This window comes from Macadamia integrifolia, unplaced genomic scaffold (genome assembly GCF_013358625.1).
Source record: "Macadamia integrifolia cultivar HAES 741 unplaced genomic scaffold, SCU_Mint_v3 scaffold2029, whole genome shotgun sequence".
In the NCBI taxonomy this organism is placed as follows: domain Eukaryota; kingdom Viridiplantae; phylum Streptophyta; class Magnoliopsida; order Proteales; family Proteaceae; genus Macadamia; species Macadamia integrifolia.
The window spans coordinates 14,116-29,620 of record NW_024868470.1 but is presented as its reverse complement, the minus strand read 5'-3'; the positions used below and the strand labels follow the sequence as shown (position 1 = coordinate 29,620).

Genomic DNA, 15,505 nt, shown 5'->3' with positions numbered 1-15,505 from the left:
GGGTATGTTATGATGGACAAAGTTTGGCAGCAAATGGGGCTGATTTGAAGAAGTTTTTGGGAAGGTAGGGTGGTTGGAAGAGGTCACAGAAAAGGTCGCTTGGCTTGCATGATGACTATTTTGTTTCTCTATTTTTTTATTTTTTGTTCTTAAGAATAAAAAAAGAACAGAAATTCTTACTAACGCTGGTTTATTTATTTAATTTTTTTTGTTACTCGGAATGAATCAAGACCAAGAGGTTGTTAGGAAATAGAAAAAAAAAAGAAAAAAGAAAAAAGAAAAGCATCTTTTAGGAACTTCCCTATCTGAGAAATATAAAAGAGAAATAGGGGGTTCATTTTTATAAGTACATAGTTAATATGATGCGAAAAAAGTAATTTCATGTTAAAAATAAAATGCCTTTAATGCAATTTCAACTACTGCCCCACCACCACCTAGCACCACCATCGCACCATCACCACCACCACCTCCTCCTTTATTGCCATCACCACCACCACCACCACCACTCTGTTGCCACGACCACCACCTCTACAACCAGTGCCACCACTTCCACCTCTACCGCCACACCACAACCACCACCGCGTATTTCAAAATTTTGGGTATTAAATAACATTTTATAAATTTATATAAGTTTCATACTCATAAATTAACTAGTAAAAGCACACGTGAAAATGCAAGTGTGATGGAATAAATTTTTTTTTTTTTTTCTGTTAGTTTGTTTGTGTAGACAAAAATTGCACGTTCATCATATTTTCATTAATTTCCTACACGAGTAATCTTATGTTGAGCGAGAGAATGAGAGGCAACCACCTCACGTTCCTAAATTCTCTCTTCTTAACTCTCTTTGATTCTATTTAATGGTTGGTAAAGATTAAATTCTTTTATAAAAATGAAGAGAGATTATTGAAGGAAATATGGTATTTAATTAAAAAAGAAGGGTAGAGTAGTTAAGTGAAAGATTTGCCATTTCATGCTTTTATATAATAGTATAGTATAGTATAGTTTATAGTATAATATGATAGTATGATATGTACTTAACAAACACATTTCTATTATTTTTCTAACCCAGAAATAGAAATTATTACATGTTATCAAATACGTTTTTTTCTCAGAAATGTGGCCTAGATGGCCAAAAGTAAAAATAGAAAAAAATATTTTTGGATAGAAATTTAGCCTAGAAACAAAATGATTATTGTTCTATCGTTCAATTGGTCCTCTCATTCTCTCTGTGATCTTGCTCTCCACCTGATTTGGGGGTAAGAACCCTTCTGGTTTATGGAGTGCAGAAGCCATAAAAGAAGATTTGGTGAAATATCTATTATGGCAAAAAGGTCGCAGTACGTACATATAAATAAGTTGGGAGAACGTTCTTCAACTAAGAACCGTTGATCTCATCTCATCCAATCTTTGCCATTGAATTGTTAACCTAAAATTGGCTCCCTTGCCCTCTCCTCCCTGTCGTGAACTGGCAACACCCTTTCCCATCTTCTCTCCCCTCCATCTTCCCGCCTCATCAATTGAGTTTTTTTCCCCTAATCTGTCGCTTTTGATTATCCTCTTTAATTTTCTGCTTCTAATTGTTATGGGTTTCTTCACTATTATGAGATTTTAGTTTTGTCTTCTCCCGTTCTTTTTCAACGTGCGAATGACTGGTTTACTCTTTGATCTTTGTTTGGTCTTTAGGAGATGATGACTACGATGGAATATGTAGTATTCCAAAATTATGGATGGTCTAATTTGGGAGATTCTTATTAGATCTCAGATGTAATCTTTGTAATTATGATAGTTTGGTTAGGTTTGCAATAGTTTTTGGAACAACAATAGAACCCAGATGCCCCTTTCTTCCAAGTAAGATTTTTCAGTGGTTATGTGATCTACTGGATTTTCTAGACTCAAGAAGAGACGAGCTTCATCAGCAACTCCATTAATGATGCTGGTAATGACAGAGTAAATTTGTTGGAAGACTCATTCAATCTTGGCATTGATGAGGAGTGAATCTGGAAAGCATTCCTTACTGCATCCAACAATCTCGTTAAAAATTAATTTAATGGACCTCTATGGAGTGGGAGAGACAGAGTTGGGAAAGGAGGATTCACATTTAATTCGTAGCAACCGGGAATGCCATAAAACTCTCACCACAAAAGCAGGAACCGGTTACCATAAAATTTAGTTAAAATCAGTTAATGACTCAGATTACCCTTGATGCCATACGTACGATTAATATAAGAAATGCGGATAAATAAGCTCGCGGAACGTACGATCTGCTACCACTTACCCATCTATTATATTTGAATTCAAGCAATTATTTGGTTGGCATGGCATGATTGAAGAATGGGCAAAGATTAAAGGGCTGTGCTATAATCCTGTAACAAAACATGTTATGATTTTCAACTTTATCATTCAACTGGACCAATCATGTTTACCAAAACAATTAAATCATTAGTTATTAAATAAGAATTCCAAATCATCAGCCGATGTGACAGTCATGGCTTAGGTCTCACACTTGTAAGGGAAAATTACATGATTACCCACTTTTGGGTTTCTCTTTACAAAATTACCCATCAAAAGTTTCAGGTAACAAAATTACCCAAAATTAGGTTCCCATTTACAAAATTACTCACTTAAAGTTTTAGTTAACAAAAATACCCAAAATTGAGCTTGGGTTTACAAAACTACCCACTCAAAGTTTTAGTAATAAAAAAGTACATGTTCATATGTGGAAGATGAAGAATCACTATTTTGGATAGTTTTGTAAACCCAAACCGGATTTTGGGTATTTTTGTTAACTAAAACTTTGTCTGGGTAGTTTTGTAAACCCAAATCTAATTTTGGGTATTTTTGTTAACCAAAACTTTTGGTGGGTAATTTTGTAAAAGGAAACTCAAAAGTGGGTAATCATGTAATTTTCTCCACTTATAATGCCATTCAACAAAAAGATTCTAAATCGACGGTTCTTAAAATAGAGCGCACGAAAGTTCAATAAGGTTCCCCAATGCTTCGACTTTCAACCTCTCCTTCTGGGACATTCATCATCGGGAAAAAAGGTTTCTTCCTCTGCGACACCGACGACCAGAAAATCTCTCTCTAGCTCTCTCTGTTTCTCTGTGTCTCAATGGCGGCAGGAGCAAGAAGACAAGGGCTCGTTATGGCGTCAAATATCCTGAAAACCCTAAAGGGACGGTCACCTTTATCGTCTAACGCCAGAAGTTTCAGTCTCGTCAGCAGTGAAATCATCACCAGTCACACCGCTAAATGGATGCAGGTACTACTCAAAATTAGCATTTGATCCATTTCTGTAAAACGGGATTGCCTTGAATTTGACTTAGTTAATTTGATTTGATCTTGTTAAAAAAAAAAAAAAATTGATTTGATTTGATTTGATATTTCTCTACTGGCTTAAAAGAAGCCCTTGATTCATCTCTGTTAACACGGATTTGGTCTCTTGTTATTTTAAATTTTGTGAAAGGAGCGAATGAAAACGCAAATTTTCTTTTTAAAATGCTTTGAGCAGTGACCCTTAATGTGTGAGGATGAATGTTGGATTGGTTAATCACTGTCAGAAGGCTGACAATACGGAAGTCCCTATGATATTCCTGCTGTTTGTGCTTGTTGTGGTTAAATCGAGATGAAAACCTACACGGACTACATTTTTCCTCATATGACAAGTCAGTTAATTGTTAGATAAATTAAGGATTTTTGACAAAATTAATCCTTGAAACAAAATCTTTTACTGCTGCTTATTATGACATATCGAACCAAATGCTTGTGCTGAACCTAGCTGATATTCCCCTTTTGCGTCCCCAGAATTCTTATAGTATTAGATTGGTCGCCAGAGGAAGTGCTTGAGCATTGAGATTAATTTCACTTTTTCCTCATTTTTGGCTGGTTGGATTTATCCTCCAACGTGCCAAGGATAAGTCCCTACTGTACAATTTGCTTCCCTTTGATCACCACCATCATGTTGATGTTCCTGTCGTAACCACATTGTGCTAAGATATAAGGAGGAGAGATTATTGCTTTCAAATTCTACTATGCCATGCCGCTTTTGGAACAGCAAGCACCTTTTCTACTAGTTGACTATCCAACGGAAAAGAGCTTTTCCTCATAAACGTCCCTGAAATTCATTAGGCTACGAATGTCCAATTGTTAGAGTTCCTTGTGAAAACTTTATTTCCCCTGATTTTCAAAATCTGTTATGCAAATAGACTATTCCTTAGCCCTTGTGGTTATAGGTTATACTTGTGTTTGGTGTGCAAAATCCCTGGGCCATTGCCCCTGGATTCCTTGTAGCAAGTTTGTCAAGGTGTTGGCTAGGTGTCCTTGCAGCTCAATCTGGACTGGTGCCTTGGTTGCCTAGGTGGTCCTCAGGCGCCTTGTTGGTGTCACCTTGATTTTTTACCCTGCTCCATCACTTTGGGTCTCCTTACACCTTGGCAACTATGCCAAACTGGCAACCCTGTCACATGCTTGGTTGGGTAGGTTAGGTCAAACATTTTTTGTGGTTGGTATTGTGAAACGTGTTGACCCTTCCCTTTCTATTTCTACTCCCAGTCATTTTTTGAACATAACTCGCATGCATATATTTATGTACGTATCTTGCTGTTGAGGTGCTCTCTTTGTGTTCTAGGCATTTGAAATATGAGTTTGTCTCATGGATCTCTGGCCATAATCCAAAAGTCTTAAAAAGAGTAAACCGAGTCCATACCTGCACTGCCATGTTATATTACGTGGGCTGATTGTTTGTCTATGGGAAAATATTCCATGCATCAGTGCTGTTTAGTTTGTCAAAAATCTTCTACATAGGTAATCTTGTGGGAAAAATTTTGGTTCTCTCATTTTTCAGAGTTGTAAAGGGAATTGGGAAAAATGTTATTTAGTTCTTCACTGAGATTCAGATGATGCTAAAAGAGATGATTTTATTGGACGTGTATAGAGTTTATTTCTGTCAGACTATTAAGCAGCTGTAGTGAGTATGTTTTAAAAGGTGCACTTACTTGGGAGCATGGTTCTATGAAATTTAGGTCAAAATTTCAGAAACCTGGTCGAAACCAGGTATTTTTCCTGGGATATTTGGATAAAAATTTCCGAAATTTTCAGAAGTTAGGGTTGAAACCATCGAAACTTGGTCATCTTGGGGTGGGTCGAAAGACTCGAAACCATTGAAACTTGCAAAATTTCGTTCGAAATTTCCTAGATTTAGAACTATGCTTGGCAGGAAAGAATGCCAAAATTGTTGAATTTGCAAAATCGGACACATACTTCTGATGTATAGCGGTGAAAGTTAAAGAGTTGCTTGTTCACCGGTAGCTGTTTGAACTAGACGTGGATGAAAATTCACACTATGTGATTGCAGTTATTAGCAATTTAGGGGCAGCAATGTTTCCATGTGTATCCTTCTTTTGCTAGGTAGTTCCTTTGTTTTATTTTCTGATCTAGGCCCTGTATACTGTGCAGTGGAATTTTTCTTGCAATTAAAGATTAGGAAGATTCCTAGCTATCCTCTTCATTTTTGTGTGTGTGTGTGTGTGTAAACCCATTCCTTGAATCTTAGTAAGACAATTACTTTATCAATCTGAAGGGGGTGGGGGGTTCTTATCTTTTTGTATCCTTGAGATGTAAATCCCTTTCATGGTATAGTTTATCAATCTGTTCATTCAATCATTGGGTTTGGCCATAAGCCTACATAACTGTATGAAAATAGAAACAAAGATTGACCTAACCTCTCATTTGTCAACTGTATGGGACGTTCCCTAAACTGACTATAAAACTGAAAATAGAAACTACTCAAGAATAGAAACAAATCAAAAACTAAACTAACGAAAATGAAACTTATCTAAGTAAGACTGGATTTATAACCTAATTGAGCACAACTATTACAATATCATCATAAGAAAAAGGAAATAAATGCAAACAAAATTTGGCATGAATAGTAACACGGTAACGGGGGTACTAGTTAACCAATCTTTTTAACAAGATTATGAATAAAAGGAAAATGCCAAACGAATGGAGGAGAATCATTGTTGTTCCAATCTAGAAAAATAAAGGTGATATTCAGAGCTACAATAAGATAGAAGAAGTTTAAGCTAATTAGTTATACTATGAAATTACGAGAGAAGGTTATTTAAGGCCTGTTTGGGAAGAGAGACTCATATCTCGGGGAACCAATTTGGCTTTATGCCAGGTAGATCCACGATAAAAGCTATTTATCTATTGAAGAGGCTTATGGAAGGATATAGAGCTAGCAAGAAGGATCTGCATACTGTCTATATTAACCTGGAAAAAGCCATTGACAAAGTCCATAAAGATCTAATCCAACATGTTCTTGTGAAGAAAAGGGGGTCAAGTTAATATATGGATTTAATCAAAGATATGTATGAAGGTGTGGTTACTAGTGTGAGATCTGTGAGAGGTTAGGGTAAAGAATTCCCAATTATAATTAGGCTACACCAGGGATCGACCTTGAACCCTTATTTGTTTGCACTTGTCATGGATGAGCTAACCCAGAGCATATGAGACGAGGTTCCGTGGTGTATACTCTTCGTTGATGATATCATTTTGGTGGATGAGGAAAAAGCAGGGATTAGCGCAAAGTTAGAGCTTTGGATATGAACCTTGAAGACAAGATGATTTAAGATTAATAGATAGAAGACGAAGTATATGATGTGTAACTTGAGTCACACTATGGTAGATAATGACACGGTGAGGAGAGAGAGATACCGCAAAGTGACTCATTTAGGTATCTGGGGTCAATCACAAATAAATGAGGTGACATAGAAGATGATGTTTCATAGGGAATGAAAGCGGGATGGATGAAGTGGAGAGGAGCGACTGGTGTGTTGTGTGACCGACGCATACCTTTAAAGCTTGGAGGAAAATTCTATATGACTATTATATTGCCGGCTATGATGTATGGGGTGGAATGTTGGGCAGTAAAGAAGTGTCATATAGAGAAGCTATGTGTAGCAGAGAGGAGGATGTTACGATGGATGTGCGGCAAAAATAGGAAGGATAAAATAAAGAATGAACTTATTAAAGATGATTTGGGAGTTGCTTCGAGAAAGCCTCTTGAGGTGGTATGGACATGTTCAAAGGAAGCCTAGGGACACCCCAATAAAGATGAGTGATTGAGTATGATTGAAGGAGCTAAAAGATCTTGGGGTAGGCCTAAAATGACCATAGGAGAAGTTGTGAGGAATGAAATGCAAAGCCTTGGTCTTGACCAAGTATGACCATAGCATGTTACACGAAAACGCCACTTTCTCTAGAGTGTTGTTGTTAACAGCTGCCCGCCTGGAAGAGCCACTCGCTCTGTAGCGTTGTCACACAAGACAAGCACGCCACCCGCCTGCTGGCCGGGCGAATTGAAGTTGTCTTCAGTTCAACTGTCCACCCAGTCAAGTGCAAAATTGGAGGGCAAGGATTCATTTAGCTGAGTTTTTCCTGGCTTGCTGAGCTGTGCCTGTTTCCTCTTACTTTCATCTCTATTTCATGCTCCGGTATCATTTCTTATTTCCTTTTGTTGTGTCCTTTTTTCCTTTTATGTTTGGATCTCAGCTTTTTTTGTTCCCTATTTGTGTGCACGGATCCTTGTAGCCAACCCCATTAAGTTGGGATAAGGTTGTGTTTGTTGTTGTTGGTAAGAATATGAACACCATACTGGGTGCTTGTGGTTCCTTATCTGCAACTCGAACGAAATCCAAAATATGAAGTTTGATGTTGTATTTGTGTCTTGAGAGTTGTGGGGAAGAACAAACTCATGATATGGAACAACTTTCGTCGCAATAGGATCTTTCACAAGCTCGTTTTCTGCTCAAAGGGAGAACTTCATCAGTAAGGTCAGTAGAAACAGCAAGTTCTTTATCTCGTTTGAACCTCTTCCAACTACTTTTGTGCTGCACTGTTGATGTTTATTCAATCGACTTTATAGAGTATCATGTTGCAGCCTTCAAGACAATAGTTTGGTGGGGATGAGAGGGCTTTAATGTATGTAAATTTGCTTCAGGATCAAGAAACCTTGTCAAGCTTCAAGCCATGATTGACCCACAAAAAATGGGATGTTTAGGAGAAGGAAACATGCGATTTTGTGCCCCATCAAAATAAGACCAAGTAGAGAATTCAATAAAAAATCATCATCAGAATTAATGATGTATTCACTAGTTGTTGACAACATATCTACCACTGATTTTGAAACTGAACTTCCACCGAGCCCTTCAACCATGAATAGGGAAGAAATATTTCTATTGGGAAAACAAACTCTAGCTTGGAAAGTGAAGGTATCCATGGCCAGATTAGGGTAGGTTCTGATACTAATTAATGCAGGTCAGAGAGATGATCTGCTGGTGATGGTTTTTAGATCGATGGATCATGGAAGAGAAGAACTCGATCTAGTAGGGAAGGGGGGGAGATAAGGGGCTGTGAGAGGATAAGTTGTAGGGTTTGCGGCAGAGAGAGAAGCGACAACCACACCAGTCACGATAAACTAAAATTAATCCATTCATAGAGACACTATCACGATAAAATAAATCAATCCATTCATGGAGACACTATCATGAGCTAAATAATTCAATCGTTGGGTTTGGCCATAGGCCTACATAACTTTATAAAGACTCAAATTGTTTGTGGCCATTGGCCTACATTACTTTATAATGACTCAAATCAGTAAATATAAATAGAAACAAAGGTTGACCCAATCTCCCAATAACAAATTGTATGGGAGGTTTCCTAAACTAACTATAAACTGAAAATAGAAACTACTCAATTTTTATTTTTATTTTTTATTTTTCTTTTTTCAGTTGTGGTCCCTTATTTAATTAAGTGTGGTGTTCGCCTAGAATTCACCTAACTGGCTGGTCGATGGGGATGTGTTAGAATCAGTTTTGGTTTGTTTCTTGTAAGTTTTTTTCTGCATTATATTAATACATGTAATGGCCTAACAACCTCCATCAATTTACATGAACGAAGAAAGCATATTTTCTGTTTTGGTCTGTGGATTCAGGTTTGCATTTATGGGATTCAGTTAACTCTTTTGTGGATTCAAGAGTGTTTAATTTCTGTGAGCATAGTTTTCCAGGCGTCACCTAGGTGACAAGGCATTTTTCAAACACCTGGGTCTGTGAATGCCTTATTGTTAGCACATCTTGATTTTATTAAATTTTTTTGATGGATTTTTCTGGCATTTTTTTAGATAGTATACACTATTTAGCTACACCGCCATGCATTTTATCATTATATGTTTTTTTAAAAAAAAAAAAGAGAGGTAGAAAACAAAAGAAAGACATAAAAGTCGAAGAAGAAAGAAGGAATTTGAAGACGAAGAGGAGAATACTGAGGAGAATCCGCTATCCAACGCCGAATAACACCACAGTTCTGAAATTAGAAAATAGGGCTGATTACAAACTCAAAGGAGTTCCAGCCATTGGATTTGACTGAAGCTGAGGTTGATAGAATGTGGTAGTAGATCCTAGAACAACAAGTAACTAATAGAAAGAAACTAAAGATACTACCATACTACAAAATAACGTAATAGAAACCAAACTGACTTATATTGTGCTACTACAATATGGACCCCACGATTCTGGTTTTTAGTGAACCAATAATACCCAGACCTAGGCTGGTCTGGCCTGAACCAAAAGAATTTCCAGTAGAAAAAGCATGGCTTATTGGAGGGCCTGGTTCTTCTTCTTGCGGTTATACTGTTTGGGGTTTAGCTTGTCTACATCTCTTCTCCACCTGTTTCTGGTTTCTGTTTCTCCTTTTTCCCTTTTGTACTTCTTCCAGATGCTTGGGTAACTCTGTCTGACGGAGTTGCAGAAAAGCAGCAGCAGCAGCTGGAAACCTGGAAAAGAAGAAATAGAACAAGAAAAAAGAACGAAAAAGAAAGAAAGAAGCTGCAGCAGCACTGTCACTGCCAGGAGGGGGATGAGGAGAAGAACATGGCTTGGTCACTGGGCAGACAGAGACTTGAATTCCTTTTGGTAGAAAGGGTAGAGTCTGGCAGCGTGAGATATTTACTTTCATCTTCAACTTCATAAAGGTAGAGTCCCCTAATATCACAGTTTACACATATACCACCAGTTTTACGTAGGCGCCTAGGCAACAAAGCACTAAGCACCTGGCCACCACCTTGTGTTGCCTTGTCGCAGTGACAACTATCGCTGTTAGATTCGGTAGTATATCCTGGTAGGATTCTAGGTTAGGATTTGGTGAGATTCCAACCCTGCGGATCAGGTGGGATTCTAGATCGTATCTCTATTTCTATCTTTTTATTCTTCAGATTTCAGGTGAGTTTTATACCTATCTTACAGTGCAGTTCTGCTAATTTCCAGTTTCAAGTTGGGATTTGTTTGAATCCTATTCAGGACTTGAATGCTGAATATCTTGCTGAATCATTCCATCAATTTGCTCCCCTGATAAATAGGTTTCAGTTTCTGTTATAACATTAAGTTTTCAGGTCGATTTAAAGAATCCTACTTGCATTCAACTTCCTAAAGGGTTTTTTGAATCTGAGATGATGCTTCTTTTTTCTGATTTTCAATTTGCTAACTAGTCCTTGAATATTTCCCTAATCAAATACTGAATTGTGGTCTAAAATCCCTGCTATCGATTTAAGTTTCTTCGATTTTCAGTGTCCTATTTCAAGAAGGGAACTTCCATATCTTTAAATTTGACCCTTAGATTTAAATCTTCTTTTGTGGATCTGTTATATTGACTGATTAGAGCAGTCAACAATAGTTTTATGCACATTAGATTTGTTCTGGTTGAGTTATTCAATTTTCTCCTAACTTGGTTCTTATTCTTTTCCCTGTGATCCTGCTGTCACAAACTGATCTCTCATTAGACTTCACTGGTTGGGATTAGCACTACATTTCATCTACTTGAATTTATTTTATTTATAAATGAAAATAGGGTATGAGTTTTCCACAACGCCAGCCATATTACTGTAGCATTCCCCTGTAAAATTCCCTGAACACCCCCTATCCGAAAGGTTTCCCATAATAACCCCGTCCAACGCCCAAAACTGCACACGGGCTTCGGAGGGTACCCTCCCACATGAAAACAAATGGGATTCTGATACATCATTATCTCTTTTACGAACTGCACTGCTTGGTGAAAAACTCAACTGCATAATTGATCACTTCATTAATATGATTGTTCACCATTGCTGAGTAAGCCACAACCTTCAATCTTTTTTTGTGTTGTTTTGAAGTTTCTTCCTGGGTTCTAATAATAGGTTTGACTCCCTGCATTGGTCTCTAGACTCTTCTGTACAAAGTCACAGGAGCTGCAGTATTACAGTATTGGCAGAGCTGTTACGCGAAGTGCTTTTACAGACTTCCAACCATCCCCCACCAAAAGAAAAAAGAAAAAAAAAAAAAAAAAAAAAAATCGCTGCTTTTATGGCTCCCACCACTTTAATATTGACCCAGTTTCTGCATTCGTCACATTAATGCTCACATGGAATTTTTGTTGTGTCTGAATCATAAATGGGTAACCATCATTGTTTGATGGTTATTTTGTTTTCTTTTGATAGGGGTCCTCCCCTTGACTAGCCAGCTTGGCTATTGTTTTGTTTTCTTTTCCTTCAATATATTTTCCATTAACCCCCCGAAAAAAAAAAAAGAGGCCATAACTGATTTCTTATCTAAATATTTGTTCATGTTAGAAATAGGGAAAATTTCTCACTCCCGTATACTTACCTTGTATTTAGTCGAACTCTTCTACTGAAAGTTTCTTTTCTGATTCCCTCAAAAAACCAAACTTTCATCTCTCTGTCTTCCCTAATAATTTTAAATCCCTAAACTACCCTTGCTCCCCTAAGCTTCCCTTCCCTTCCCTCCCTCCCGCCCTCCTTCCCTTTGGTGGCGTCACACCACCATAGCTTCTTTTTGTCATCTCTCCCCTTTCCTCCAGTGTTCTGCTTCTGGACCCAAAACAAAATTCTTCATCGTCAATGGCCAGCATTCACAATGGGGAGCACATCAGGGTGCCTACTTGACGCTGTGCGTGCGCTGTAGTTTGGTTGCCTTCTACTCTGTCTCTCACCAGGTGTTCTATGTCTCCTTTTTTTGTTTGGTTTATCGAAAACACCAACATCCTTTTCAATTCAATTTGGATTTATAGTAAGTTCTGGTTTGTCGGGTTCCCATCCCCTGCTTACCTTGCTTCTTCCCACTCAACCGCAGTAACTTCCGTTGAGAAATCGGAAAGGGAGGTGATGCAGATAAGTCACTTAATGGGCTTAGTTTATTGTAAATAAGTCTTAGGTTGGGTTATATATGTGTTAAGCCTTTGATCCCATGGGTTTTCTTTGTAATGAGCCACTTTAATGGGCCTAAAATATGGGTAGAAAGTTGGAAAACGGGATTTAATTCATTAATTTAGTTAGAGTCCTGTTTTGAGTCTATTTCTTTTGTTATTTCAGTTTTCTAATCAGTTTAGGTTTTCCAATTAGTTATGGATTGGGTTAGGCCTTTCCTTTTTAGTGTTTGAGTAAGTTTTGAGTCTTCTATATAAGTTTGTAAGGGGCTACAACATTGAACACGAATTTATTAATGATAAAAAAAAAAAAAGATGGCTTATGCTGTTGTGTTGTGGGATGCAGTTGGGTGAGATGCCTAAACCAAAGGGTGACATTCCCATTCACGAGTTCTTCTTTCCCCTTCTCAACCTCCATTAAATTTTCTATCTTTTCTTATTTTCCTTTTATTTGTTTGCTGTGAGAGAGTGTTTGAGAGCTAGAACCAAGCTTTTGGAGGACATCTTCTCTATTCAGCCAGAATTTTAGATCCTGCCTGGGGTTAGGATCACAGTTCTACATTAGGAGGGGTGGGGACTGAGAGGGGGATGTTAAGAAGGGAGTGGTGCGGGAGTTGCAGATCTGGCTCACCGTAGGGGGAAGGAGGGGAGAGCGATAGTGGTGGGTCAGATGTGGGGGAAGATGCAGAGTCGGAGAGGGAGGTGAGCAGGGTTAGTTTAGGGATTCAGAAAACTAACTTTTTTTTGGTAAAATCAGAAAAGAAAATTTGAGTTTGGGAGTTTGAGTAAAATACAGAGTTAGTATAGGGGAGTGAGAAAAATTTTCCCTTATAAATAATATGGGTCCTATCTCCTGGCTTTTTAATCTTTAAATGAAGGTTAATAGAAGGAGATGGCATTCTTCAATAGAGTTTGATGCCGCTCTCTCTCTCTCTCTCTCTCTCTCTCTCTCTCTCTCTCTCTCTCTCTTCGACTCACACATATATAAAATAGATTGGCACATATTGTTTGTTTTGGACTGTTTACTCTTTTTTTTACAAGTGTAGTGATAGGTTGGTTCAATTAGAGAAGCATTGTGGTTCCGATTTGTAAATATAATAGTGATATTCAGAGCTATAATAACTATATAGGCATAAAACTAACGATTCATATACCATGAAATTATGGGAGAGTATAATTGGAACTCGTATGAGACAAGAAACTATTACTACAAAAAACCAATTTGGTTTTATGTCAGGACGATTTACGACAAAAGCTATTTACTTGCTTAGGAGATTCATGGAAAGATTTAGAGATTGCAAGAAGGATTTCCATGTGGTCTTTATTGACCTAGAAAAAGTATATGATAGAGTCACTACAAAGTTAATTTAGCATTTACTAGAGGAGAAACGTGTTTCAAGTAAATATGTGGACATAGATAAAGATATGTATGATGGTGTTGTGAATAGTGTAATAATGGTTGGAGGGGTCGAGGTAGTGAATTCCCAATTACAATTGGGTTATATCAAAGATCAGCTTTAAGTCCTTATTTGTTTGTGCTTATCATAGATGATTCAACCTGAGACTTAAGATCAGGTCCCTTGGTGTATGTTTTCGCCGATGATATTGGAACTATAGAGATAAACCTTGGAATCAAAAGGCTTTAAGATAGTAAAACGAAGATGGAGTGTATGGAATATAACTCTAGTTACACTAGGACGGATAATGAGGTGGTGAGAGTTGATGAGAGGGGAGATACTGCAAAGTAATTATTTTAGGTATTTGGGCTCAATCATAAATAGAGAAGAAGAAATAGATGATATTATGCAGCGAATTAAAATAGAATGTTGAGACGGATTTGTGGTAAAACTAAGAAGGATAAAGTAATGAATGATCAAGTTAGAGCGGATTTGGGAGTGTAGCTCTTATACATGTAGTTGGGAAGAAGTCGTTTGAGGTGGCATGGCCATGTATAACGGATGTCTTTAGATGCTCCAATACGGAGGAGTGGTTTGATTTAGATTGATGGAGCTAAAATGACTCGGGAGAAGTGGTGAGGAAAGATATGCATAGTTCAGGCCTTGTGTCATGTATGGCTTAGAATAGAGCTGATTAGAAGGTAAGGATCCATGTAGCTGTCCCCATCAGTTGGGATAAGGCTTAAGTTGTTGTTCTACTAACAGGCTGGTTCAATGACCATGCTCAGTTCATGGAGCTTGCCAGTTGAAGTTTGGTAAAATATCCTTTTAGGCTGCAGTGGTCCTAGTCAATAATCAATATTTTATGATGAGAGGGCTCAGTACCAAATTTGACCATATAGGTTGTCCTTCAGTGGTTGTGACTTATACCTTCTCCAGTTCTCAATCAATTGATGTCATTCATAAAAGTTCTCTGTATCAACCTTTGCCACCAACTTCCCATTTCAAATCGAAATTTGAATTCCCGACAAGGCAAAGATTTTGTTTTATTTTCGTATCTTCTCTGAACTGATGGGTTCCGTATTCCCAACCTATATGGATACTGATTTATGTTGATAAGTGCTGCTTTCACCTGGTACAATGCATTTGATGATATATTCACCTTGAATGCCTGTGAGCTTCTTCTTGTCCATCTTTTTCCTGTTTTTAAGTTGGAGAGACTTCTTACCTGTTTTATGGTCAGGTTGTAATGGTTACCTATGCTTTATCCCCAAATAACAATAAAATAGTTTTATTTGATCTTTTTTTTTTATTTCATTTTTCATTTTATTACAATAAAATGTATATTTTATTTATGGGCTGGGATCGCTACCTGGTCACATGGCCATTGCTCCAGCGTAGTGACCAACTAGGGAGGCACACAGGCATCCAACCAGGGGGGGGGCAGGGTGGTCTTTTTGCCACCCCCTATGTCTGGGCGTAGTGGCATGTGGCCAGTTAGGGATCTTTTTCCCTTTATTTATAATATTTAGATTCTATTAAAATTATATTTTTATTATTCTAATATTCTGTGTTAGAATATTATAATTTATTTATCTATTTTATATAAGGATAAAATATTTATTTATAATTCTATCTTTACATAGAAAATATAGAATTCACTTTATCTGTTTTATCATTCTATCTATGGAATGGTTAATGTTTGATGAATGACGAATAAAAAAAGTTACTATGGTCGATGGAATAAATTTTGAAAGCCGGAAAGATTCTTTGGATCTAGTCATACCATTACGTAGCACTGATATGTAAAATATAGGATTTACCCAGAAGTGAATTTCAGTCATTCCCCACCC

At 37.5% G+C, this 15,505-nt stretch overlaps 1 protein-coding gene across 1 annotated transcript in view; it reads left to right on the top strand.

Moving 5' to 3' along the window:
• The first annotated feature begins 2,992 nt into the window (after window positions 1-2,992).
• LOC122065473 (NADH dehydrogenase [ubiquinone] iron-sulfur protein 6, mitochondrial) overlaps window positions 2,993-15,505 on the top strand; it is a 13,224-nt gene continuing 711 nt past the window's right edge. The window contains exon 1 of the mRNA XM_042629280.1: window positions 2,993-3,262. Coding sequence (XP_042485214.1) covers window positions 3,113-3,262 — 150 coding nt within the window. The 5' untranslated portion in view covers window positions 2,993-3,112. The remainder of the gene's footprint in view (window positions 3,263-15,505) is intronic.